General features: G+C 47.0%; 1 protein-coding gene and 1 non-coding gene across 3 annotated transcripts in view; one reads left to right on the top strand and one right to left on the bottom strand.

The window, feature by feature from the left end:
- The window catches only part of SLC24A4 (solute carrier family 24 member 4), a 163,374-nt gene that overhangs the window by 8,823 nt on the left and 126,677 nt on the right, over positions 1-27,874 (bottom strand). For both annotated transcript variants that reach the window (XM_061182820.1, XM_061182821.1), the window contains exons 11-13: positions 27,396-27,565; positions 24,766-24,958; positions 1,752-1,918 (exon numbers count right to left, since the gene is read on the bottom strand). In XM_061182820.1, coding sequence (XP_061038803.1) covers positions 1,752-1,918; positions 24,766-24,958; positions 27,396-27,565 — 530 coding nt within the window. The remainder of the gene's footprint in view (positions 1-1,751; positions 1,919-24,765; positions 24,959-27,395; positions 27,566-27,874) is intronic.
- On the top strand, positions 7,205-7,277 carry TRNAE-UUC (transfer RNA glutamic acid (anticodon UUC)). Its single transcript has one exon. It is a non-coding gene; the product is annotated as a tRNA-Glu (tRNA).

Genomic DNA, 27,874 nt, shown 5'->3' with positions numbered 1-27,874 from the left:
AATTCTCACACCCACTCAAATGTCATGAAATACTTTTTTCACTAGCAATGTCGTTTGGGGAATGCACCTTAGTAAGAGAAATCGCTGGACCCTTTCATCAAATGTAAAGAGGGGCTGGCCTTTAACCCTATTCAGAAAACTTTAAGTTTGCAAATTCAGTTCATTTTGAGGCCAGTTTTCATTATGTCTGATTGCCATCCTTTTCTGGGGGGTTTGGAGAGTAGCTATTTCCAACTCTTCTTCCTAAACACACACACGCACGCGCACGCACACACGTGCACACGCACACGCACGCACACACGTGCACACACACCAGCATCTAAGGGGATTTAAACCTCTATCTGAACAAGCGTGGAAACAGTGTTGGCTGCATCTCATGGCGAACATGGCTGATATTTACAGTTAGGATCAATTTGCTAGGCTGCAAGCTCAGACCTGATGCCTGAACAGAGACCTTCCATTCTCCCAATAACCAGTCCATTTCGTAGAGGGGGCGACCATGGCTCATGGAAGCTGAGTCACCTACCCAGGTTTCACGGCTCACAGGGGGAGAACCAGGATTCACATCCATTCCCATGTGACTCCACAGCTCTTCTTTCCCCACCAAACTGTTTCTCTGGGGTTAAGGGAAAGGGGGCCCCTGTGTCTCTGAAACCAAGACAACCTTGCCCTGTATGTTAGGTGTGAGGAGACATCAGGTGTTAGGATGAGAGTGAAATGGTTACATGCATACCACTGAGGTGTGAGTGGCTGACAGGTGAGCTTCCCAATAGAAATGCAGAGGTCCGGTACCTATTTCCCTCCTTGTTCCCGGGCTCCCCCGGTGAGGGGAGGGGAGGGGAAGAGGAGGGAACCCCACAGGGTGATGCAGAGCGAGGGGGAAGGGGCTCCTGCTTGGCCCTGCCCAGCCGGTGAAAGGTTTTTACAGGGAGCTGTCACGTGTGGCCAGAGGAGCTACGCCAAAGCCCCTCTGCCTGAAAATCTTTAGTCCAAATGGCACCTGAAGATTCCAGTAACAAACTGAGAGGCCGTTCAGGAGAGTGGTTGAGATCCTGGACTCTAGAGACCAATACCTGGGTTCTAACCCCAACTCTAGAACTTACTAGCTGTGTAACTAATTGTGCAATAGTTGCTAATTGTGTAACTAATTGGGCAAATGACTGAGTCTCTAGGCCTGAGTTTGCTCATCTGTAAAGTTGGCATAATAAAACGGCTTACCCCATCGGGTTGTTATGAGGACTAGAAGAGTTTACCTAAAGTTTATATCTGTGCCTGGACATAGAAAGGGGAGAGGAGCATCCCTTGGCAGGGGGCATGGAAAGGGCTGCCTTGTGTTTGTCTCCCATTGACTCCAGTCTCCATCACATTCCCCTATGGATACGGAAAAGGAAGGGAGCCTAGTGATTAGCCCTCCAGAGCTTTTTACAGAGACTCCCCACCACCCCCATATTCCTCTTCCCATCACAGCAGGGCGGCGTGTCCCAGGCTGTTCGTGTGAAGGTTCATCTGCCTCCTATGGCCACCATGGACCATGCTGTGTCCACCTGGGTATCCCTGATGCACAGCACAGCACCACGCACTTCTGCTGAAACCCCTTCCCACTGAGAAATAAGCCAAGGTCTGTTAAGGTAGGTGACTTGCCGCAGGTGGCATAGCAGTGTCTGAGTGTGCTCTTGAGACCAGCTCTCCCACCGCTGGCAGGTGCCAGGCAGGAGCTGTCCGTACGGTCCACCCTGACTCCTGCCACTCACCAGCCACACCATCAGGTAGGAGAAGACAGCGATCCACAGCGTGGCAATGACGAAGGTGAGCATGAAGAACTTCTCCCAGCGGGGCTTGCTGCAGTTGGGGATGGTGATGCACAGGAGGAAGATGAGTGGCCAGGTCAACACCCACTTGGCTTTGTCCCCTCTTGCCTCTGCAGAGGGATGGGGTGGAGCCAGAAGGGAGGAGGAGAGAAACACACACTGGGTTACACACCTGCCAGTCTACCCGTCGGTTTATTTTTTCAAGCCAAACAAGAGAATGCTACGAATGTGACTCCTAGCAACGGACTTCACAGAATCACACACCTTCATACCGTCAAGCTGGAAGCGATCTTAGCAAGACAGTTAAGTGTTTGTTGATTGAATAACCTCTGTCAGTCCAAATCCTTTATTTGACAGGATGAGGAAAGTGAGACCCAGAGCTGAAACAGATTTGCACAGGGCAGCTGGAATGGGGATGTGGAATACACGGATAGGCTTTGGAGTCAGACCTGGGCTGGAATTCAAATGACCTTGAGCAATCCCCTCAACTCCACTTCCTCCTCTCACAATAACAGCTGTAAGTAACAACAGCACAATAGTTGATGCAGGGAATATTTGCTATGTGTAGCAGGCATAGTGCTGAGCATTTTGCATCTTAGTAGTTTCTTCACCTGTTAAATGGGAACATTATCTCTTTCTTGGTTCTTGCAAAAATGACATGATACAATGTACATAAAACAGCCAGCGCAAAGAGCCTGGCACAGCAGGTGCTCTGGAGCTCTCAGCTCCTTTGCTCCAAGGTCACATAGCCAGTGGCAGATGCAAGACTAAAATGTGGTGTCCTGCTGGCAGGCATGACCTCGCTGGCCCCTACCAAGGGAATCCACAAACAATTCAACAGAGGAGAAGTGGCCTCAAAAGCCACTGAGTGCAAGCACAGTGTCCTTAATAAGCCACTGGGTATTTTGAGCACATGCAAGCTCAAAATAGGCTTGTGGGTGATGCCAATGAAATGGTGGAGGAAGGACCTCTGAAGATTCTCTCCTCCATAAAAGCAATGAGGACACTAGCAAAAATGGTCAGAGTCAACTTGTTTTATTTATTTATTTTAAAATTTATTTATTTTATTTATTCTTGGTTGCGTTGAGTCTTCGTTGCTGCGCGCGGGCTTCTCTAGTTGCGGTGAGCGGGGGCTACTCTTCGTTGCAGTGCGCGGGCTTCTCATTGCGGTGGCTTCTCTTGTTGTGGAGCATGGGCTCTAGGCACGCGGGCTTCAGTAGTTGTGGCATGTGGGCTCAGTAGTTGCGGCTCACAGACTCTAGAGCACAGGCTCAGTAATTGCGGCACACGGGCTTAGTTGCTCCGCGGCACGTGGGATCTTCCCGGACCAGGGCTCGAACCCGTGTCCCCTGCATTGGCAGGCGGATTCTTAACCACTGCGCCACCAGGAAAGCCCCTCAACTTGTTTTAGAACTCTGGAAATTAACCAAAGCCTTGTAGCAATCCAGGGAGTGTTTATTTAAGAAAATTGGCTGGGTATCAGTAAGAACAGTGAACTTTATATAGAATTTTAACTTGCCCTGTTTTCATTCTCTTTCATCAGCTTTGGAGTAGCCTTGAAAAACCAGTAGCCTGGCATCCACCAGAAAGGGTAGGAGAGGATTAGAGCTCCTTCCAAGTCCATTCCCAGAGGATTGGCATTATCTGACCTGTCTGCTGGTTTCCTGGAAGACCCCACTTTCAAGGCTGTCTTTATTTTACCTGAATCAGAGCTCACCCAGTATGAATAGCCTTTTCCTTGAGGGCATTTGTTGAAAACAGTCAGGGGCACTTGTGGAAAACTGTGCAGCCTGAGGTGGTGGATAACAGCTGGACAAACAATAGGTTAATGAAAAAGCTTAAAAGGAAAAGCTGGTAATGAGATATCCATAGAGGGCCTGGAAAAGCTCCCACATAGTTCTGGGAATCTGAAAGTCCATGAGCATGCATAGGGCTGCTCCCAGGGTTATTTGCAGGCTCAGGAAAGACTTGAGAACATCCTAAGCTTTCACTTCTGCCTAAAACTGAGACTCTGAGAAAACAAGAAGTAAAGGCCAAGGTGGAGTTGTAAACTGCCTGCCTGGGTGTTAAAGGCGTGCCCCCAAACACACACAGAGCCCATCAGTAAAGACTGGGAGACTTGTTTCGACCCAGGCATCTAAAGAAATCTCTGTGCAATCATTAGATGACCTTAGGGTAACCTCACAGATATTTCAGTGGTCAGGCAACAAAGAATATAGATTTTACAGAATTAGAAAAGTCACCAAACAAACAACAACAACAATAAAGCAACAACAAATAGTCCTGGGAAAGGGGAAGAATGTGATTTCTTCTTCTTCTTATTATTCCACATTATATTATATTATTTATTTATTTATTTATTTTCAAGTTTTTCATTGGTATTTTTGTATAACAATTCATAAAGGGAGGAAAAGATTAATAAATATATTTTAAATGTCCAGTTTCAACAACAAAAATTACGAGACATGCACAGAAACAAGAAAGTATGGCTTATACATGGAAAAAAAGCAGTTAATAGAAACCATCTCTGAGGAATTCCAGATATTGGATTTACTGGACAAAGGCTTTAAATCAGCTATTTTTAAATATGCACAAAAAAGTTTTTAAAATGTCTCAAAAACAAAAGGGAAGTATGAGAATGATTTCTCATCAGAGAGTATCAATAAAGAAGTAAAACTTATAAAAAAGAGCTCACAGAAATTCTGGAATTGAGAAGTGCAATAACTAAAATGAAAATTTTACTAGAGGGGCTCAATAGAAAATCTGAAAAGGAAGAAGAAAAATATCAGTGACCTTGGAGATAGGTGAACTGAGATTATCTAGTGTTAGGAACAGAAAAAGAGTAAATAAAAATGAACTGTGCCTCAAAGACCTGTGGCACACCATCCAACATGCCAACATATGCATAATGGGAGTATCAGAAAGACAGGAGAGAGAAAAAGGAGCAGGAAGAATACTTGAAGAACTCATGCTCAAAAACTTTCCAAATCTGATGAAAAACACTAATATATACATTCAAGAAGAATATACCTTCTTTTCAAGTTCATATGGAACATTCTGCAGGATAGACCATATGTTAGATCATAAAACAAGCACCAATAAATTTAAAAGGATTTCAATCATGCAAAGTATATTCTACAATCATTCCACATTGGAAAGAAATTAGAAAGCAGCAACAGAAGGAAAACTGGAAGATTTACAAATATGTAGATATTAAATAACACATTCCTAAACAACCAATGGGTCAAAGAAGAAATCACAAGGGAAATTAGAAAATACTTTGAGATGAATGAAAATGAAAACATAACATACCAAAACTTATGGAATGCAGTGAAAGCAGTGCTTAGAGAGAAATTTATAGCTGTAAATTCCTATATTAAAAAGGAGGAAAGAACTTAAATCAATGACCTAACTTTCTACCCTAAGAAACAAAAAGAGCCAATTAAGTTCAAAAAAAGTAGAAAGAAAATAATCAAGATTGAAGTAGAAGTAAGTGAAATAGAAGAACAAAACAAAACCCAGAATCAAGTAAACTAAAAGTTGGTTCTTAAAAAGATCAACAAAATTGACAAACCTTTAGCTAGACTGACCAAGAAAACAAGTGAGAAGACTCAGATTACTAAAATCAGGAATGAAAGAGGGACTCCACTAAGGACCTTACAGAAATAAAAAGAATTATTAAGGAATACTATGAACAACAGTGTGCCAACAAATTAGATAACCTAGGTGAAACAGAAGAAAAATCCCACAAAGACAGAAACTACCAAAAGTGACTCAAAAAGAAATAGAAAATCTGAATAGACATATAACAAGAGACTGAAACAGTAATCAGAAAAGCTTCCTTTAAAGTAAAGCCAGGACCAGATGGTTTCATGGGTATTTCCACCGAATGTTTAAAGAAGAATTAGCATGAGTCCTTCATAAAACTCTTCCAAAAGATAAAGAAGGAGGGAACATTTCCCAATTTGCTCTATGAAGCCAGTAATACCCTGATACCAAACCCAGACATCAAGAGAAAACAACACTACAGACCAATATCCCTTATGAATACGAACGCAAAAATCCTTAACAAAATTCTGGCAAACTGAATCCAGCAACACATAAAAAGGAATATACACCACGACCAAGGGGGATTTATCCCAGGAATGTAAGGTTGGTTTGACATATGAAATTCAATCAATGCAATACACCACATTAATAGAATAAAGGACAAAATGGCACAATCATCTCAATTGAGGCAAAAAAATCATTTGACAAAATCCAACACCCTTAACAAACTAGGAATAGAAAATTTCCTTAGCCTGATAAAGGGTATCTATAAAAACCCCACAGCTAACACCATACTTAATGGTGAAAGGCTGAAAGCCTTCAACAAGATGAGGATATCTGCTCTTATCATTTCTATTCAACATTGTTTTGGAGGTTTGAGCCAGGAACAGTAGACAAGGAAAATAAGTAGAAGTCATTCAGATTGTAAAGGAAGACATAAAACTATCCTTATTTGTAGATGGTATGATCTTGTATAGAGAACATTCTAAGGAATATACACACACACACACACACAAACACACACACACACACACACAAACTGTTAGAACTAAGAAATGAATTCAGCCAAGCTGCAAGATACAAGATCAATATGCGAAATTCAGTTGTATTTCTATACACTAACAATGAACATCAAAAACATGAAATTAAGAAAACAATTTCCATTTACAATAGCATCAAAAAGAAAAAAAATACATAGAATACATAGGAATAAATACAACAGAAGATTAGTATGCTGAAAACTAACAAACATTGTTGAAGGAAATTAAAGAAGACTTAAATAAATGGAAAGACATCTTGTACATGGATTGAAAGACTTAATATTGTTAAGATGGAAATACTCCCCAAACTGATCTACAGATTCAATGCAATCCCTACTAAAATCCCAGCTGACTTTTTTGCAGAAACTGATGAGCTAATTCTAATATTCATATGGCAATGCAAGAGACCCAGAATAGCCAAACCAATCTTGAAAAAATAATGAAGTTGGAAAACTTACATGCTCTGAATTTAAAACTTACTTACAAAGCTACTGTAATCAAGAGCGTGTGCTACTGGCCTAAGGATATATAGAACAATGAAACAGAATTTACAGTCCAGAAATAAACCCATACATTTAAGGTGAATTGATATTTAACAACAGTGTCAAAACAATTCAATAGGTAAATAGTAATTTTTTTAGCAAATTGTGCTGGGACAACTGTATACAGATATGCCAAAGAATGAAATTGGACCCCTACCTCATACCATATACAAAAATTAACTCAAAATATCTAGTGTTCAGAATATATAAAGAACTCATAACAAATAAAAAAAATCCCAATTTTAAAACTGGGCAAAGTGGGAATTCCCTGGTGGTCCAGTGGTCAGGACTTGGCGCTTTCACTGCCAGGGGCCCAGGTTCGATCCCTGGTTGGGGAACTAAGATCCCGCAAGCCTCATGGTGCAGCCAAAAAAAAAAAAAATTAAAAATTAAAAAAAAAAAAAATGGGCAAAGGATTTGAATAGACAGTTCTCCAAAGAAAATATACAAATGGCCAATGAGCATGTGAAAAGCTGCTCATCATCTTTAGTCATTAGGAAAATGCAAATCAAAACTACTTCAGACCCACGATTATAACGATAATGAAAAAGATAAATAATAACAAGTATTGGTGAAGATGTGGGAGAATAGACACCCTCATACCCTGCTGGTGGAAATGTAAAGTGGTCCAGCCTCTTGGAAAATAGTTTGGCAATTCCTCAATATGTCCCACAAAAACCTGTACTCAAATGTTCATAGCAGCATTATTCATAATCGCCCCAAAGTAGAAACAACCTAAATATCCATCAAGTTATAAATGGATAAACAAAATGTAGTATAAAATACAATGGAATTTTCACTCATAAAAAGGAATGAAGTATTGACACATGCTACATGGATGAACCTAGAAAACATTGTGCAAAATGAAAGAAGCCGGACACAGAAGGTCACATATTATATGATTGCATTTATATGAAATGTGTAGACTAGGCAAATCCATAGAGACAGAAAGTAGACTGGTGGTTGCCAGGGGATGGGGGGAGGTGGCGAATGGCGGGGGGGTGACTGCTTAGGGGTACGAAGTTTCTTTTCAGGGTAATGAAAAATTTTCTGAAATTAGATGGTGCTGATGTTGCACAACTTTGTGAACATACTAAAAAACACTGAATTGTATACTTTATAAGTATGAATTTTATGGTTTATAAATTATAGCTCAATAAAAAAAAAGAAATTGCAAAGTAGGCTGGCAGTAGCAGTTTTAGCTCTGTAAATCTGTGCTTGAATCTTTCTAAGTCACTAAAAACATATTTGCTAAGAAAAAAAAAAAAACCCAGCCTGTTTATAATAACGAATCAGGAGAATATGGTTAGCTAGAAATCAGCAAATCCATTCATGTATTCATCCTAGATGCTACATCTAGAAAAACAGCTGTCTTCCCAGATCTTCCTCTACATATACCTTTCTGCACCTTGTAATCCTTGCACAAACAGCAGAAAGTTTTCCTACCTGATTAGTCTGTCCAAAATTTCAGCCCACATCCCAATTCATCCAGGCCGCCAGGGAAGGCCTAGGGCATCTCCAGAATGGACCTAAAACTCTGTATGTAAGGGAAAAATCCACTTTGAGGAATTGTAACCTTGGACACTTACATGCTCAGGAGAGCCTTTGCAGATATATACAAATGCCACAGCAGAAGGATAATTTATTTTCACAGACACCAAATTGAAGCTGATGTTTGTCTGTTTGTCTAGCATGGGTTTTGAATCTTGTTTGGACATCTGCCCTGATCGGGTCCCACCCGGCTGGCAAGCCTCATGGCCCACCATTGTTTCCTAAGAAACAATGCTCCATCAGACCTGCTCTATGGCTGTGTTTTCCAACTGTTGGATGAGACCCATTAGCGGATTATGAAATCAATTAAGTGGGTGGCGACTAGCATTTCCTTAAATAGAAAAAAAAAAATAAGTATTAGAGTTACGGTAAACGAGTTAAATACTATTCTGAAGACTTCTGTTTCCTTTTTATAGATATCTGTGTGCGTGTGTAAGATACTTATTACTGTGCGTCATGGTCCAAGTGTGGAAAACTTTCACAGTGATCATGCCGTGCCCCACCCCACCCATACCTTCCACCTGTCTTCAGCGTCTCCACTGTTTAATGAGGCGCCGTAAGACACCAGACACCGAAATGATTATTGCAGTTTCCACAAGCAAGTGCAAGGCAGGGTGAGCAGCCTTAGGACTCGCTGTTGGAACAGTTTCAGCGGGCCCTGGGGGACAGGGGCTGTCTCCAGCCGTCTGGTACTGACCCTGCAGTGATCAGGGCAAAGGACTCGTACCTCCTGGAGTGCGAGAGCCAGACAGAGGCCAGCGATTCAGAGGACTGAGTTCCGGACTGGGTAGTCTGCATATGAAAAGTGTACTTCTGGATGGGTAGTTTGCTATCTCTAAGAATTGGCTAGCCTGAGCAATGCTGGGTTGTGCAGGGCATTCGTTGCTCTTATCTGCCTAGCATCCATGCCCCACTCCTGGTAACAGCATGCTAATGTTCCTTTAGGGAACCAAACCTCCATTCTACATCAGCCATGTGGTTTGGAGGGCTGACGCTACTTCCTAGCTCTATGGGTGGGTGTGTTGAGTCCAGCTTGCCTAATCATGCATTCCATAAATACTCAGTGTGTTCATTCTCGGTGCTGGCACTATTCTAGGTACTGAGAATCCACCAGTGGACAAATCAACAACCCTTGCCATTGAGTGGTTTACATGGGTTTGGGGTTGGATGGATAACCCATTTAGAGACCCATGTGTGGATTTTGCTGGGAATCACTGTCTGTAATATCCATTATCCCTTCCTCCTTACTAACAGAACCCTATTTTGCTTTGGACAGTAGGTTCCTAGCTAAAAACCTTCATTTCCTAGGCTTCCTGGCAGGTAGGAGTGGCCATGGACAGTTCTGGACAATGAGATGTAAGGAGGTGTCTATGTGGTAGGGTTTCCAGGAAGGTGACTATCTTCCTGATAAGAAGAGACAGGCTTAGTGACACATGTCTCCTGCCCTTTGTCCTTCCTCCTTGTTCCTGCCTGGAGCATGAACATACAAGCCACAGGAGCCACTTGGCAACCTTGAAGACAAAAGTCACCTGCTAAGGATGGAAGAACAGAAATGGGACACCAATGGTATGACAGAGCTACGAGACTCCCTCATCTCAGGACTTCTTATGTGATAAAAATAAATCCTTTGAGGTGAAGGCTTTGTCACATGAATTTTCTGTTACATGCAGCCGAAAGCAATCCTTAACTCAGCCAGAGGCACCACTTGTGCACTGGGTTAATCCGATGGGAGGTAAGCCTAGATGGCTGGTGGTCATCTTGGCAAGCTGCCAGAGGATGAAGCCAATACAGGGAAAACCTTGCTGAGAGATGTCCCAGGGTCTTGTAACCATTTGAGCCCCATGTTGAGCTTTGTCTGAAGGTCAATTCTCTCAGTGAATCTGCCACTACGGGCCCTTTGGCTTAAACCAGCCTGAGTTGGATTTCTCTAACATTAAAGAGTCTGGACTAATTAATGGGTGAAGTGATAAAGTTTGGGGGGCTACAGGACAATGTCTATCCTGAGGGACACTCCTCTGACACCACCAGGAGCCCCTCCAGCCCCCCTTCCAACTGCCATCCCTTCAAGGGCAATGTCAGGGACAGCTGAGAGATGCTCCCCATGGACGCCAACTGATGTGCAAATGTGAGCATGAAAGAAGGGGTGCTGGTGTTTCTTCCACTCTCAGGTTTCTTTTTTGAAGTAGGAAATTACAGTTTAATTATGTGAAAAAAAATCTTTAAAATGAACTCTAACAAAACAGATGGCTAATCATACTGGAGGGAAAAAAATAAGAACAGATGCAGTTGCTAATGAAAAACTTCAAACAAAATAATTTGGATAGTTAACTACCTAGAGTGGTTAACCTGCGGTACGTGGGGATGTGTGTGTCGCCAGATGATGTAGATATTCATGGACCCTGGAACTAGGAGTGTTTACATGATCTAGAGAGCACAGGTCCAAGACTAGTGTTCTCGAGCTTGAGTATAAATCAGAATCCCCTGGAGCTAATGATTTGGCAGCTCTGGAATTGGGCAGGGGGTGGGGGGGCGGGGGTGGTCAAGAATTGCATTTGTAACAAGTTCCCAGATGCTGCTGCTGCTGCTTGTCTCGCCCCTTTGAGAACCACCATTCTAGATTAACTCCATTTAAAAACTGAGACAGGGCTTCCCTGGTGGCGCAGTGGTTAAGAATCCGCCTGCCAATGCAGGGGACACAGGTTCAAGCCCTGGTCCAGGAGGATCCCACACGCCGTGGAGCAACTAAGTCCGTGTGCCACAACTACTGAAGCCCGCGAGCCACAACTACTGAAGCCTGCGTGCCTAGAGCCCGTGCCCTGCAACAAGAGAAGCCACTGCAGTGAGAAGCCCGCGCACCGCAATGAAGAGTAGCCCCCGCTCGCCGCAACTAGAGAAAGCCTGCGCGCAGCAACGAAGACTCAATGCAGCCAAAAATAAATTAATTTAAAAAAATAAAAACTGAGATAATTAAGATGCTGATGCTGCTTGTCTCACTCCTTTGAGAACCATCATTCTAGATTAACTCCATTTAAAAACTGAGATAATTAAAATATCATAAAATTCACCCCTTTTAAAGTGTACGATTAGGTGGGTTTTGGTATATTAGAAAGCTGTGTAACCATCACTACATAATTCCAGATGATTTTCAGGACCCTGAAAAGAAACCCCCTCCCTTTTAGCAGTATTCCCCATTCCCCCTCCCCTCAAGCTCTGGCAATCACTGTAGTTTGCCTATTCTGGACATCCTACATACATGGAATCAACATGCGGCCTTTTGTGTCTGGCTTCTTTCACTTAGCATAATGTTTTCAAAGTTCATCCATGATGTAGCATGAAGAAGTATCTCATTCCCTTTTATGGCCAAATAATATTCCATTATATGAATATACTATATTTTGTTTAATCTGTTCATCACTTGGATATTTGGATTATTTCTACTTTTTAGCTACTATGAATAATGCTATGAACATGCGTGTACAAGTTTTTGTGTGGACATGTTTTCATTTCTCTTGAGTATATAACCAGGAGTAGAATTGATGCACCATATAGTAGTAACTCTATGTTTAACTCTCTGAGGATCTGCTAGCCTGGTTTCCAAGAGGCTTTACCATATTACATTCCCACCAGCAGTATACGAGGGTTCCAAAATATCCACATCCTTGCCAACACTTTAGGGTTGTCTTTTACTATAGCCATTCTAGTGAGTGATTAGTGGTATCTCACTGTGGTTTTGATTTGCATTCCCCTGATGACTAATAATGTTGAGCATCTTTCATGGACTTACTGGCTGCTTGTAAATCTTCTTTGGGGAATTGTCGACTCAAATGCTTTGCCCGTTTATATTGTTGAGTTCTAAGAGTTCTGTATATATTCTAGATACTAGATCTTTATCAGAAATATAATTTACAAATGTTTTCTCCCATTCCAGGAGTTGTTTTTTCACTTTCTTCATAGTGTCCTAGAAGTCACAGAAGTTTTTAATTTTGATGAAGTGTTTTTTTTTTTAATTTTATTTTTTGGCTACTTATGCTTTCGATATATTTAAGAAACCATGGTCTAATCCAAGGCCACAAATATGTACACCTATGTTTTCTTCTAAGAGTTTCATATATTTAGCTACTACATTTAAGTCTGTTTCATATTAACTTTTGTATATGGTGTGAATTAGGGGTCCAACTTCTTTTTTAAAAATGTGGCTATCTAGTTTTCCTAGCACCATTTGTTGAAAAGACTATTTTTCCCCCATTGAATTGTCTTGGCACCCTTGTGAAGAATTACTGACCTTAAATTTCTGGACTCTCAATTCTATTCCATTGATATATATTTCTATCTCATGCCAGTACCAGGCAGTCTTGATTATTATATCTTCATACTAAGTTTTGAAATCAGGAAGTCCTTCAACTTTGTGCAAGATTGTTTTGGCTATTCTGGGTCCCCTGCATTTCCATATGAATTTTAGAATCAGCTTGTCAATTTCTGCAAAAAAAAGCTAGCTTGGATTTTGATAAAGATTGCATGGAATCTGTAGATCAATTTGAGGACTACTGCCATCTTAAAAATTTTAAGTCTTCCAACCCATGAACTCAGGGTGTCTTTCCATTTATTTAATCTTCCTTAATTTCTTTCAATAATATTTTACAGTTTTCAGTGTACAAATCTTGTTCTACCTTTGTTAAATTTATCCCTAAGTATTTTGTTGTTTCTGATGGCGTTGTAAATGAAATTTTAATTTCATCTTCGGATTGTTAATGTATAGAAATACAATTGAATTTTGTATACTGACCTTGTATTCTGCAAGTTTATTTACTCTTATAGGGTTGTGGGGTTTTTTGGGTGGATTTCTTAGGATTTTCTATATATAAGATCATGTCATCTGTGAGTACAGCTTTACTTCTTCCTTTCCAGATTGGATGCCTTTTATTTTTCCTTGCCTATTTACCCTGGACAGAACCTCTAGCGCAATGTTTAATAGAAGAGGAAAGAGTGACATCTTTGTCTTGTTCCTGATCTTAGGGGGAAAAGTCTTCGGTCTTTCACCATTAAGTATGACGTTAGCATTGGGTTTTTTTGGAGATGCCCTTTATCAGATTGAGGAAACCTGCTTCTATTCCTAGTTTGTTGAGTGTTTTTTTTTTTTTTTTAATCAAGAAAGGGTGTTGGATTTTGACAGATGCTTTTTTGTGTCTGTTGAGATGATCGTATGGTTTTCACCCTTTATTCTAAAAATATAGTGTGTTACATTGTTCTTCATGTGTTGAATCAGCCTTGCATTCCTGAGATAAATCTCACTTGCTTAACTGTTTATAAAGAAGAAAATCAAGATGCATGAAGGTTAACGAACTGCCCAAATCTCACAGAAAATTAGTGGCAGAGCCGCAAATAGACCCTGCTTCCCCAGCCAATGGCCTCTAGTCTGGCCCTGTGGGGAGGCAAGGGGATGCAGGTGAGGGTGGAGCATTGTCGAGGCTGGATTCATGAACACACCCCTCATCATTATTCAACATTTGTGTTGTGCCTCACACATCTTGGAGGTGGTTTTCACAAACACTCTATTTTCCATATCAACACTCTATTTTTCCTATCTCCCCATTTCACAGGTAAGTAAACTAAGGTTTGGTGAAATTCAGTGACTTAAACATCACGAAGTGAGAGGTAGTACCTGGACTTGAATGCAGGTCTTTAGAGTTTAAATCCTGGGTCCTCTGTACTATACTGCTCGCCTGCCCTCTGAGTCCTGTGATTTCAAAGCCTGTGGAAGTCCTTTTACTACCCACTGGCTGACAGAGGTGTCGACTGTCAGCGTAGAGCCTTATACTTTTAGCTCATGGCTGTGATCGAAACAGAAAAATCCTCTTAAGGGGAATCATTAAAGTTTTCTTATTCCTTAGGGGTTAATGAACTTTAGAATCAATAATTTTTAGTTACTTTTAATATACTTTTGTTTTATCCTTAAATTTATACTTACCATTAAATTGATTGGTCTTTGAGGGGCACAGAAGCTCCAGGGTTAACGGTAGCTAGATTGCCAGCTTCAAATACCAGCTCTGGCATATTCTACCTGGGTGACCTTGGAAAAATATTTAGCCTCTGTGTATCTCAGTTTTCTAACCTGCAAAATGGGGATAACAACAGTTCCACTGTGCTCACAGTGTGTGTACCTCACAGTGCTATTGTGAGACTAAAGTGAGCCAACATGGGAGATACATTTAGCACAACGCCTGGTGCAGAGCAAGCACTAAATTTTAGCTTTTGTTGATATTAATGGTTAATTAACTTCCACTTACTGAGTACCTACTACTCAAGCACTGGTTTTATGAAGACTAAAACAGGTTCAGAGAAGTAAGCCATCTAGCCCAAGGTCACACAGCTAGGAAGTGGCAGACCCAGGAGTCCAAAACCAAAGCCTCTTAATTACACTGTCCTGAGTCCCGGAGGATGCCTTTTGACCCTGAGGGCATTAGAGGGGCAAGGAGGGGCCCCATGGGAAGCAGACAAGTCTGGGCTGTAATCAAACCGAGCTGCCAAGCTGAGGTTTGGGAGAGAGGGGAAGACTGAAAGGGAGGATGTGAGAGAAAACATTAGGCTTCAGCAAGGCAGGCCCTGCTGAGCGCTGACACGGAGATGTGGGCAGTCAGGGCTGAGTACACAGGGACCGAAGGCCCAGTAAGAGGCGCCCTGGCAGCTCAGTGCAGGGACCTGGAGAGCTTGCGGGGGCTGAGAGAGCCCTTCCCCAGGGAGGCGCCCTTGGCCCGGTCTCCCCCTCACACTGCACACTCAGGTAACACGGTTCAGCCTCCGGAACCCTGTTCGTGCTTCCCCAAGAAGCATCCTCCCACGCAGGAGAGGGGGACAGATCAGACACACAGACCAGGACCTCCCAGTCAACAGAGAAGCCGGGCCCAGAGTTCCCTCGGACGGTGCAGCTCCCAGGGACCCTCACCCCAGCTCCGTGTACGTGTCCACAGCCCCTGTCATGTCCAGCTCTGGGACTGGGTGTAAGTGCGTCCCAGAGCTGGGGTCGGTGCATTGACTCCCTTATTCTAACGATGATCCCAAGCTATGGCCAGCTTTGCACTCCACCTCAGGAATCCCAAGGCTTGGGGCCAAAGAGAGCTGTTCCGTCCTCTGTCACTCTCCACTGTGTGGCAGCAGGTGCACCCTCAACCTCTCTGAGCCTCCTTGTCCTTGTCTGTGAGGTGATAACTGCCCCGCCTCACCCACTCCAAGGATCTGTGGGGAGACTAAAAAAAGGCAAAAAGTACAGAGCTCATCGTCACGCCTCTGAAGGCCGCACCTTGAATCTGGAGGCCCCGGGGAGGGTGAAATAGAGGCCGCTGGTCCCACGAACACCAACGAAGTCAAGAACGCTTGCTGGTCCTCCTCGCGCTGGCAGGCACGCTCACTTTAAACATCCAGCAAACATTCAGGGCCGGGCTGTGGGCTCCCGGTGCTTACAAACCACGCAGCCCCAGCAGCTGGCCGCCTCCCCCCGCTTCCTTCCTGCCGCCCCCTGCATTCCAGAGCAGGTGCTCCAGCTTGGGGGCCCTCTTGGCCAAAGTCGACACTGGGACCAGGCCGAGGACAGCACTTAGGGGGTTAGGCAGACCTGCGGTACCAGCCCCGCCCGTGGCCCCTACTCACCTGTGTGCCGCTTCCTGAGCCCCCGTTTCCTCCCCCGGGAAACGGGGACCACACGAGCCACCCAGCAGGGCTGTGTGCAGAATCTAAGCACCAAATATAAGGTGTGCAGCACAGTGCGGGGCTGGGGTTCCAGGAAGGATGTGTCTGCCAAGCTATAGGTCGGGGCCCTGTCCCCTCTTCTGTTTCACTGGGAGGTTGGAAGCCACACGAGTCCCTCGCTAGAGCTGCTCTGGCGTAAGTCATCAGCTACGATGGGCTGTACTGCTTCTCTCCAGGCTTCGCTGCAGCTCCCGCGGGAGTGGACACGCTGAGTGGGTCCTCAGCATTCCCCACGCCAACCTCCTCCTAGTGCGTCTGCAGAGGCATTTCCCAGACTCCCTTGCAGCTGAAGTTCTGGACTCAAATTGGGTCCCTTTGAAAAGCAGAGTTGAGGTGGGGCCGGGCTGCCTTTCTGCTGCTTTAGATGCACCGCTGTTAAGCAGGGCTCTGGGGATGTTAGTTCTGCTGCGGCAGCACGTCCGTGCCCAGGTGCTAGCTGAGTGGGAATCAGAGATGGGCCCTCAGGCTGGACCGGCAGCCCCGTGTCCACTGCGTGATGCTGGGGCGGTCGAGATCAGCTGTGGCAGCAGCCTCGTGGTCCCTGGGTCACAGTTCTGACGGTGAGTTCTTGAACGTTTTGGTCCATCCCAGCTCCCCACCTCCCCAGTCCTGGCGTGGTAGCAGCGGTTCAGTGGGAGTCACTGCTGGTGCCCAGCCAGGAGTGTCCTTCCCACCACTGCATAAGGGACCTATGTCTATCAATTTCTCCTGCATCTGAGATGGGTTCCATCCATCATGTCCTGATGAAGCTGGAGGCACTTGTCATAGACACCTACAAGGGGTGCAGGCACGTGGGCTCAGCCCTTCTTCCCTCTAACCCACCCTCCCGGGGGCCACCAAAGCCGTGTTGGCGAGCACGGCTTCTGACCAGGAGTGGACCCCTGACCTCTGGGACTATAGCATTTTCTCTCTCTCTCGGGACTCTGGAATTCAGACGCAACACCAGTGAACCAAGTTAGGGAAGAAGGAACTGTCAGGGGTCAGTCTGGGGCCAGTGGGAGGCCACAGCCTGCCATGTGCACTGACAGTGAATTTCAGAAAAGCCGGTCTGCAGCCAAAGAGCAGAACGAGACAGGCAGGTGTGGAGGAATGAAGACAAGAGCCGCAACACTCACGGAGGTCCCGAGTCCGGCCCCTGGGTGAGTCCAGCTGTTTCCCTGCTCGTGGGATCCATAACACACCCCTATATCCTCATGGGGGAAAAAAAAAGGTCTCCTTCCATCTCAAAGGGAGCTTGTGTGACTTCAGGACCCCAGCGCACGCCTGGTGCATGGTGGGTCCTGGGCCCCTTCACCTCCCTGCTTGCACTGCACTGGCCTGGCTGTGGGATCATCACAGAGCAGATTCTAGGGCAGGTGGTCCAGATGCCTAGCTCTGTCTGGTCAAGACCGCCCCTTGGGCAAGCCCCTTCCCCTCAGTTTCCTGCTTTGGAATATAAGAAGGCTGGTCTAAAATTCCCAAGATTCCTTTTAACTCTAGTATTCAGAGCCATTTGCTGTTAACCACAGAGAATTCAGAGGAAAATTGCTTTCATTTAGATTAAAAAATAAAAACAGACCCCCCCCCTTTCCCTACTACGCTTTAGTAGCTGTTTTTATAAACCACTCATCACCAGAAAGTGAAAATAACACAGATGTCCATCCACTGATGAATGGAGAAATGTAGTACATCCATACAATGGAATATTATTCAGCCATAAAAAGGAATGAAGGACTGACACATGCCACAACGTGGATGAACCTTGAAAACATCACGCTAAGAAGGCAGACACAAAAGGCCACTTATTGGATGATTCCGTTTATATAAAATATCCAGAATAGGTAAATACAAAGAGACAAAGTAGAGTAGTAGCATTTGCCAGGAGATGGGGGGAGGAGGGAGAATAACTGCTAACAGGTAGGGGGCTCCGTTTGGGTGCTAAAGAAAACTGACTGTGGGGATGATGGTTACACAACTTTGTGAGTAGACTGAAAACCACTCAACTGTATACTTCAAAGGTATGAATATTATGGTAAGTACATTACACTTCAATAAAGCTGTTATATTAAAAAATAACAGCGCTCAGCCAGTGTCTGTTCTAATTAGGTGTGAACTGACACCTCAGCGCTCCACAGTGACTGACAAGGGCACTTCTTTGAAATCCTGACCTTGACTTACGGGACAATCTACCGAATGTGCGATTTCTCTGGTGGCCCCCGCGACCTAGGCAAGAACAAGATCATTTCCACCATAAAGTGCCGTGTGTCTCTGGGGGCCTGGAGCAGACGGGAACCGTGTGTGGAATTTCACATGTACCTGAGCCCATGGCACCAGCAGCTTCTCCGCTGTGTTCCCAGATGTGCTGAGCGGCTAAGAGGAAAGAACAGGGCCCAGAGTTTTCTAGAGCTCCATTTCTGCAGTATCCTTTACAGGGTTCAGAGAGACTAAGCAGACCTCTGTCTTCCCAGTCAGCACGGCTCTGTCAGTGCTATGTAGAACTGAGGAAGGTGGGGCTGGGGTGGGGAGAAGAAGCCCTAGAAGCTTCCCGAAACCTTCAGATGGCTTGCACTGAGTTTTATGCTGCTAAAGGAAGAAAAGGTTTAGCTGTGCCACTCGAGGCCTGAAGAGCACATGCCAGGTCCCAAAGGCCCATAATTCAACTCAGTTCAACATGGTTTGCTCAACACAGACTCAAGTTCTTTGGCACCTGTGCACCAGCTAGAAGACACCCAAGGCAGAGGCAAGCATTTTCTCATGGGCTCCAAAGGAAGGAGTTGAAAGAATCCCCTAGTTGGGCTACAGTGCTGTCCCTTAAGCACACCTGGGGTCAGAATGTCAGTGTGCAAATCCTGGCTCTGCCCCTTCTTCCTGTGTGATCTTGGGCAACTAAACCGCTCTGAGCCTCAGTTTCTTCACTTGGGAAATGGGGATAATAACAGTACCCACCTTCCAGGGTTGTCCTGAGGACTTAATGAGTTCATCTGTGTGAAGCACCCTGCCTGGCTCACTGGACGTGCTTAATAAGCTTTACTTCCTGTTACCGTTCAAGAACCTCCCAGGGCCTGGACTTCCGCTCCCGACTAGACTGGCTCGGGATGGCGTCCCTAGCTCAAGGGGCACAGGGTGGAAGGGTGGTTCCCCACATGATGGTTGTGTGACTTGGGAAGTCCCACAGCCTCTCCGAGCCTCAGTTTCCCTCTCTGTAAAATGGGGATAATGATAATGCCTCCCTCACAAGGCAGCTGCGAGGACTGAATGAAAGTGCACAGTACAAAGAGGCAGTAGTTAGCCTGGGCTGCCCAGTTTGGAAACCTGCTCTCCACTTAGTAGCTGGGTGACTGTGGGAAAGTCACTTAACCTCTCTGTGCTTCCCTTTCCTTCTCCATAAAATGGAGATGATCATCGTCCCCACCTCACGTGTTGTCGTGAGGATTAAATGAGGGAATACATGTAAAGCTCTTAGAGCAGGGCATGGCACACAGAAGCCCCATAAGAGCCCTGTAAGAATTCCCTATTTTTCACTCAATGCCGGACATACAGCAAGTCCCCAATTAGATGTGGTCACTATAATAATGGTGGACACGGGCGCCAGCATCCCAGAACACAAGATGTGATTTCTTTACACTTATGGGGGCAGGAGGAGTCCAGTTGGAGGGCAAGGGTGTGGCCCACAGGGCAGGAGGACGTCTCAGACTGTATGTCAGCCACAAACAGCCTGTACTAAGGGCTTTCCCCAGCCGGGCTGGGGCTCAGGGTCACCGGCGGACCATTGCAGGGTAGTGCCTGGGCCGCAGCCCGCAGTTTGCACGGGAGGAAGAGCTCCTTCTCCTTTTCCTCTCCCACAAGCAACAGCTGGCCCAGGAGGCCCAATTACCAGCCTCTGTGGCTCAGAGTGGGAACAGTATGGCTGCAACCAGTGTCGATGTAAATCCAGCATCAGACGGGGTGGGCACCAGATCCAGGCTGTGGTTGGGTGCCCCTGGCTCTGGTCCACAAGCCCAGTGACGCCTCATGTGGGTGGGCAGAGCCCGGGGGCCGCGGCTGGCGTTTCCACCTCACCTACCCTTCAGCTGTGTGGTGAGGACAGGAGATGCTACACAAAGTGTATCATGCAATTATCTGCTCAGATTTACCCTGCAAGCCTGGAAGGTCCCAGAGGGCAGGCTCCATGGCTGTCCTGTTCCCACCTGGATCCCCAAGACCCACAACAGTCTGGTACCCAAATATTTACTGACTAAAAGAATCCTCTTGGGGCTTCCCTGGTGGCACAGTGGTTAAGAATCCGCCTGCCAGTGCAGGGGACACGGATTCGAGCCCTGGTCCGGGAAGATCCCACATGCTGTGGAGCAACTAAGCCCGTGCGCCACAACTACTGAGCCTGCGCTCTAGAGCCCACGAGCCACAACTACTGAGCCCACGTGCCACAACTACTGAAGTCCGTGTGCCTAGAGCCACAACAAGAGAAGCCACTGCAATGAGAAGCCTGTGCACCATCACGAAGAGTAGCCCCTGATCTCAGCAACTAGAGAAAACCCGCGTGTAGCAGCGAAGACCTAATGCAGCCAAAAATTAAATAAATGAATAAATAAATAAATTTATTAAAAAAAAAATTCTCTTGTCTGCAGAGTGCCTGAAACCCCGGGCCCAGCACATAGCAGGCACCTAGAAGAGACTAATTCCCTCTCCCTGACCCTGGGGATGAGCACAGCACCAGGCCTCCAGGGATTCTGGCACCCGTGACCTTTCTAGAACATTGCTTATGGTCCAAGCAGGGGAGGGCATGCGAAGCTGGGTATAACAGAAACCATGAGATTAAAGCACACTGTGATCCAAACGAACATTTACTGAGCACCCATGTGTCACACAGTGCACAGAGGCAGTGTCTAAAGATCTATCTTACTTATCTTATTTACAGAGACCCAAGATGCCATCACCCCATTTTGTGGATGAGGAAGCGAGGTTTAGGAGGTGAAGCAGCTTGCCCGGGGCCAGAGCGCTGGTGAGTGGTAGAACCGAGATTCGAACCCAGGACTTCTGGACTCCAGAGCCTGCCTCCCAGCCTGTCCCCGACCATGCAGAAGAGCTGCACACCAGATGGCCTGGGGTCATTCCTTGACACCTGCAGCCACGCTGGTTCCAAGCTGACCAGAGGGACGGATTCTGCCCTCTTCCCAGTGCCCCACCCCCTTATCCCTTCCCTGGCCCCATGCTTCCCTCCTGGGGTCCAGTTTAGGAGAACACAAGCTCCATCCACCCCGAAAGCCCCTCAGGGCCTCCCTACAGCCCCAGATCATTGTGATGCCACAACCAGAGATGAGCTGAAAAGATGAGGAGGGTGAGTGGGTGGACGGAAGCTGGATACTCGGAATTTCTCACAGGTGCTGTGTCCCATCGACTGGCTCTAAATTCCTGTAAGCCTCTGTCCACACCAGCCTCGATTTCCCTCGGCTGCCGTACACACCTAAATGGGCGGCAGCCACACAACTCTGTTCCCACCCCTGCTCCTCGCATTGATGGGGGAGGAGGAGGTGGGGAGGAAGTCACTTGTGGTTTCCCAGGGCAACACCTGGAAACACTTCCGCAGGGACACAAAGGGAGCTTTCCGCAGGGACACAGGAAGCCCCGGCCCGTTCCTGAGGGCGAGGAGAGGCAAGCACTGGGCGGGAGCTCACAGCACTTGGCTCTGCTGCGGGCCGGCCCAGGGGAACGTCCTGGAGCCCCTGGCTTGAAGAGGAATGTGGAACCAACTTCAACAGGAAGCCCCTGCCCGCCAGGAAGGGCAGAGCTCCCTGGGCAAGGGCTCATGGGTGCAGAGAACCTGGCAGGGACCTGGTCCTGGCCTTTGCAGGAGAGCAGCATTATAAGCACCGCCGCCCGCCCCGGGAGGTGACCTGCCCAGAGTCCCTGCAGGGAGCTAGACCCGATTTCCCATAAGCCACTTCTCTAAGGAGCATCAGATCCTGGCACCAGGACAAGGGGAGGAGGTAGTTGGCTCTGGGGCCACCCCACAAAGTCCTGCCAAACTCAAGGTTTCAAGGAAATGGAAAGATGAGTTGCCCTTACATATGGCTGCGTCACTTTATATAGAATAGCAGCTACCAAAAAGGGCGTGTCCCTCGCTGGCTTCCTGCAGAGCCCTGGATGACAAGCAGCATCGGGACCAGGACTCAGAGGAGGTGGCAGCACAGGTGGTGGTGATGCTGGCGCTATCAGGCCCCGCGTCTGTAAAATGGGGATTGCGTCCACCTCCTGGGGCTGGAGAACAGAACCCCCCGAACGGTAGCTCCTTCTCAGTCCGACTCCCCAGCAAGGTAGGCTGTTTCCCGGACAACGGATGCATTTCCCTCTCTGTGGCCATACTCCAGGCCTCCCTGGCATCTGGTGTCCAGGTCCTGAGGAACTGAAACCCCACTGGTGACTGCAGCCCCTGTTCTCAGCCCCACGTGGACTTGGCTGGTGATGTGACGGCTCGAGGCTATGTGCAGTAGCCAGGGGACTGTGTCCGGACCTCTCAGGACCACAGAAGTAAGAAACGCCAGGTGGCGCAGGCCTGTCCTGGTCCATCAGCCCTGGAGCAGGCTCTCCTCTGGGTGGACACACCTCCCTCCCAGGATTCCGCCCTGCAGAAAGCTTCTTTTCCCTGCATATCCAAACGGATGATCTGATACAGGTTTCCAGGATCTGGAGAAGACCACACCTCCTTCCCTCAGTGTCCCAGCCCCAGCCCCAGGGGCCAAGCTCCTACCCAAAGACAGTTCGACCTTTAGCCCAGCAGACTAGCTGGCTGAGCATGACCTTTGCCCCCACAGAGTGTTCCGGAAGGTGGGCTGACGTGCCAGGGATGTCTTAAAGGCAGGCCGAGATACAGATCCCTCAGCCTTCTGGTCAGCAGAGGGGGCCCTGGGGAGGACCCAACCCCTGGGCTGGGTCCCTCTGTGACCTCAGTGGGGGAAATGCATTCCACTTTCTGGGTCTTCCCTTAATGTGAAAGAAGGCTGGGAGGTGCTGACCAGGAGGAGCAATTCCTAACCTGGCCTAGGCCCCAGGAATCCCCTTGAGAAGGTTTGAAAATGCTGATTCCCAGGCCCCGTTCCAGTCCTTGGACTATCTGGGTTTGCGAACCAGGCCCTGAATTTGGAGAAGAGCCCCCGGGTAGCTGTGCTCAGCACGCTCTGGAGACTCTAATCCAGAAACTCCGAGGAAGCTCTGTGACTGCAAATAGAACCTATATTTTCCAGATGAAGCATGGTGGCAGAGTATCCCAGCCAGGAGGGCCCACACAATCTACTTGGGAAGGAGGAGTGTCCCCATAAAGATGGGGACGAGGGGCTGGGGCAGCCTCTCCCCCCTACCCCCCCAAGCCATCTCCCAAATCAGGTGCGGTCTGTAAGCCTGATGTTAAACATAGAATTCTTTTCAGAAAAACATCAAGTTCTGGACTTGAAAAATTTGGAATTCTGCTGCCTCTCAGGATGGCAGGACACCAAGAAAAAAACCTCCGAGATGAGGCCAAAGAGTTCAGGCCTTCATTTCCCATCGTGGACTGCAGAGGAGTTTGGTTAAAGATGAAGGCAGACTGGGTGTGTCTGGAGGATCCTCTCGCACACGAACTCCTGAATTCATTCATTTGATGGATATCTACTAAGCACCTACTATGAGTTGGGCTTGGGCACTGTGGATACAGTGAATGAAACAGACAAAGATTTCGGCCAGCACAGAGCTGATATTTTAGCCGGGGAGACACAAGATAACCAAATATATAAAATACTTAAATTAGGGTGGTCAGGGAAGGCCACACCGAGAAGGTGACATTTATGCAGAGACCCGAAGAAGGTGAGGAAAGGAGCCATATAGATAACTGGGGAGAGTGCATTCCAGCAAAGGGCAAGTGCAAAGGTCCTGGGGCAGAAGCACACCTGCTACGTTCTGGGAAGGAGAGTGAGGAGGCCAGTGTGGATGCAGCAGAGGTGAGCTCAGCAAAGAGCTGGCAGTCAGATGACACTGGGCCCGTCCAATGAGATGGGAGGACACTCAGGGCTGGGGGCAGAGTCACGCGTGTTCTGACTTATTTATAGGTAGGAGATGTCATCAAATAGATAAAGTGTAACTGTCTAAAGGTCATTTATGGCCTTAGAATATCCTGTCCCAGCAAATATGCAACGCATGGGCAAAACAGCCTGCCCATGCTGGAAGGGTTGGAGAGTCTGAGCGGGTCCATAAAAATAACATACGTGGCTGTTTTTCTTACTGCATGAGAAAGCCTCGATGCCCTGGGCATTTGAGTGCAGTCACTAGGGGTTACTGGCACTTCCCAAGTCTCCATCTGGCCGGCCGTCTGGCACACAGGCTCCCCAACCCTGGGCAGTGCCTGCATCCCAGAGCAGCTCTAACCCACAGTTCAGCACTTAGGAGGTGTTCGCCGAGTGACTTAACGTCTACCCTTCCCACCAGCCTCCCCCGCCCTCATGGGTCCGGCTCTCCATCCTGAAGACCCGGGCTCGGACCCTCGGAGCCCCCAGCAGTGTAGCCCGGGAGCCCCACTCCCCCAGAACTCACCGGGCATGGAGAAGGGGGACAGAAAAGCGGCCTCGACCAGCTCTGGCTCCGGGGCTGGCGGCGGCTGCTCCTGCTCCCGCTGCGGCTCTGCAGGGCTTTCCACGGGAACGTTCCCGTTCTCGATGCTCTCGTGTCCCCCGTTCTGCAGTGGCTTGCTGCTCACACCGTTTGCCGAGTTGATCAGCCTCTGCCTCTGTGTGGACAGGAGGCAAGACAGACACCCAGGCGTGTGACAAAGTGTCGCCCTGTAGCTTTGTTCCTCCCATGTGGCGGCCCTTAAAGGTTTCGAGAACGACGCCCCTGGAGATGGGTTTGCCTGAAAAATGGCCCAAGGACCTTGGAATCCAGCTAAGTTTGCTCATTTCCACTTGGACCAATACCAGCAAGGGTATCAGTCAGAGCCCTGGGCCTCCTCTTCTTAGTGCCAACCTGACAACCCATCTCATGTCACTGGATGACAGCGATCATTCTGCATCCCCCAGAAGATGGTCATAAACCACCTGAAGACAGTCACACAGGAGAGACTTTGCATAGTTTAAAAAATTTTTTTTCCACACAAAAAGTGCATTTATATTATGTGTCCAACAGCCCAATGATGGCTCACATCAAGATATAGAACATTTCCAGCCCCTCCAAAGACTCCTTTAGGGTCCCCTCTCTCCAGGGGTAACCAAGGTAACTCCATTCTGACTTTTATAAACATCAATTAGCTTTTCCTGAACTTGAGCTTCCTATAAATGGATTCAAAGAGTACATATTATTTTATGTCTGGCTTCTCTCACTCAGCTGAATATCTGTGAGGTTTGTCCATGTTGCTGCACACATCAGTCATTTGATATTTTTCAGGGCTGTATAGTAGTCCATCCTGTGAATAACACACAACGTATCCTTTGCTTGTTGATGGGCATTTAGGTTTTTTCCCCTTTTTGGTTATCATGAAGAATGCCATGAACATTTGTGTACATGTCTTTCTGTGGACATATGCGCTCATTTCTCCTGGGTATTTATCTAGGAGTGGGATTGCTAGGTCATAAGGTAGGTGCCAGTTGAACCATTTTACACTCACACCAGCAACGGATTACAATTTCAGTTGCTTCCCATCCTGGTCAACGTTTGATACTGTCAATCCTTTTCATTTTAGCCATTCTGGTGGATGGGTGGTGGTATCTAATGATGGTTTTAATCTGCATTTCCCTAACAACTAATGATGTTGAGCATCCTGATTGGGTTAGTGGCCATTCGGAGGGCCTCTGCTGTCCAAGTCTGTTGCCACGTGAAATGGGTGTGCTCTGAGCCAACCCGTCCCCTTCCCTCCCTCCCCCATCTCCTTGTAGCTACTGACCAAGTCTGCCTCCTTTCTACCCAAGCAGAAGCTGACTTTGCTCGCCAAGTCTGTGGGTTTCTACGAAACCAGGGAAATGTAGAGGCCACATTTCAAGAAATCAACAGGTTTTCATGCTCCCAAGAATCTGTTTGCCTTTGCACAGCTCGTCTTTGTCGGGCTCCCATTAAAAATATTTATGGATCAGCTTTAGGCCTTGTGGGTAACGATCATCACACATGGGCACATATATCCTTCCCAGTTACTTCAGCAGGAGACCAAGAGTCAGTAAACATGTCCCCAAGGCAATACTCCACAATTGTGTGCCTAACACTTATCCTTGTGGTTACTGGAAGCAAAAAGAGGGGGGAAAAAGTCATTATTACTTAAAATGGAGGCATGTTATTTTTCCAAAAGAAAGAGGAATTGACCATTAACTGCCTTCATGTTGGTTTTAGGCAGGGACTCCTAAATCATGAAGTCTAGGGTTGAGTGGAAATTTAAAACTTTTTTTCCTACATGTGTGTCCACAACATTTAGCCCACCAAAAAGAGCAAAGTGATCTACATCTGAGACTCAGGGCCAGACATGGAGGCATAATATTTTGCTACCCAAAAAGAGTGCAATGAAAGGTCATCCTTATTAAAAACAAAAACAAACAAACAAACAAAACCCCCAAATAGCTGTGCAAGGACAGAATTGTAAGGAGGTGGGACGTGACTCAGCAGGAACATGAATGGTAACAATGGGAGGGGGTCATGACTCGAGCTTAATGGGAATCAATAGAGAATTATACTTGAAAAAAAAATCTATAGCTATGAGGTTGTATTAAAAGAGGCATAGGTTACAACATGAAGGAGGTGACGGATCCACATGCTGAGAGAGACAAACCAGAAGGTTTCTATAGGTTTCTCAGTTTCCTTCCAGAGTTGCTCTACTCACAGAGAACAGGTGTGTATTCATTCTTTCTTTGTCCTGAGTAACAGTTAAAATAAACAATTCGTACTTCAGACTAGCCTTTCTCCAATTAGTTTCACTCTAGTACTTGACAAAATACTTAGTGGAACATGGCAGGCATGGTATTTGATGGCTATCTGCCTTAAAATCCTTCCCGATAAGACCATTTGCTGCCTGTGGGTGAGGTTTGGGCTTCCTTCCTTCAACAGGTGCGGCGATAAATGCCAGCCTGGCAGAGGACACCCCAGGCCCAACACCAGAAAGTGTGCTGACAAGCCAGGGCCTCCTCAGTGCCAGAACCCATCCAAGGCCACTCGCTCTCATGGTCTCATGGTCCTTGAGGCAAACTCACCTCGTTAATTATGATCCTGCTGGCCATCCGCAGACGAGTCCTGGGCCCAAACTTATTGGTGATCATTATGCGTAAGCCTGCTTCCGGGAAGGTGAACTTGGGAGGGCTGGAGCTCATGACCTCATCCACCATCACCACTGGGTTTCTGCTGTACTGCGGCTCCTCCTTCACTATATTGAGCACAAAGCCATGATTAGTGCTGAGATCCCCCGGGGCAAAACCCAAGGGCTGGGGCAACTGACTTCCCCTCTCGGTGCAGACTTCTTGGGCTGTGGTCTCGGCAGCCGGTAGCCGCCTGGAAGCCTGGATGCAGCTTCTCCCATTAGTCAAGTGGGCCACTGGGTCTGAACCGCCTGCAAGCACTGGACAGAGCCCCAAAGTCCCCCTGTTACAGGACCACTCCCCCAACTCCACTGCCAGCCCCTCCGCCAATCAATGCCCCTCTCTTCCGGGGCCCAGTCTTGGCTAATTGCAAGGGT

Source organism: Eubalaena glacialis, chromosome 2 (genome assembly GCF_028564815.1).
Source record: "Eubalaena glacialis isolate mEubGla1 chromosome 2, mEubGla1.1.hap2.+ XY, whole genome shotgun sequence".
NCBI classification, from domain to species: Eukaryota; Metazoa; Chordata; class Mammalia; order Artiodactyla; family Balaenidae; genus Eubalaena; species Eubalaena glacialis.
Note: the sequence above shows the minus strand (reverse complement) of the source record. Positions and strands in the feature narration are given on the sequence as shown.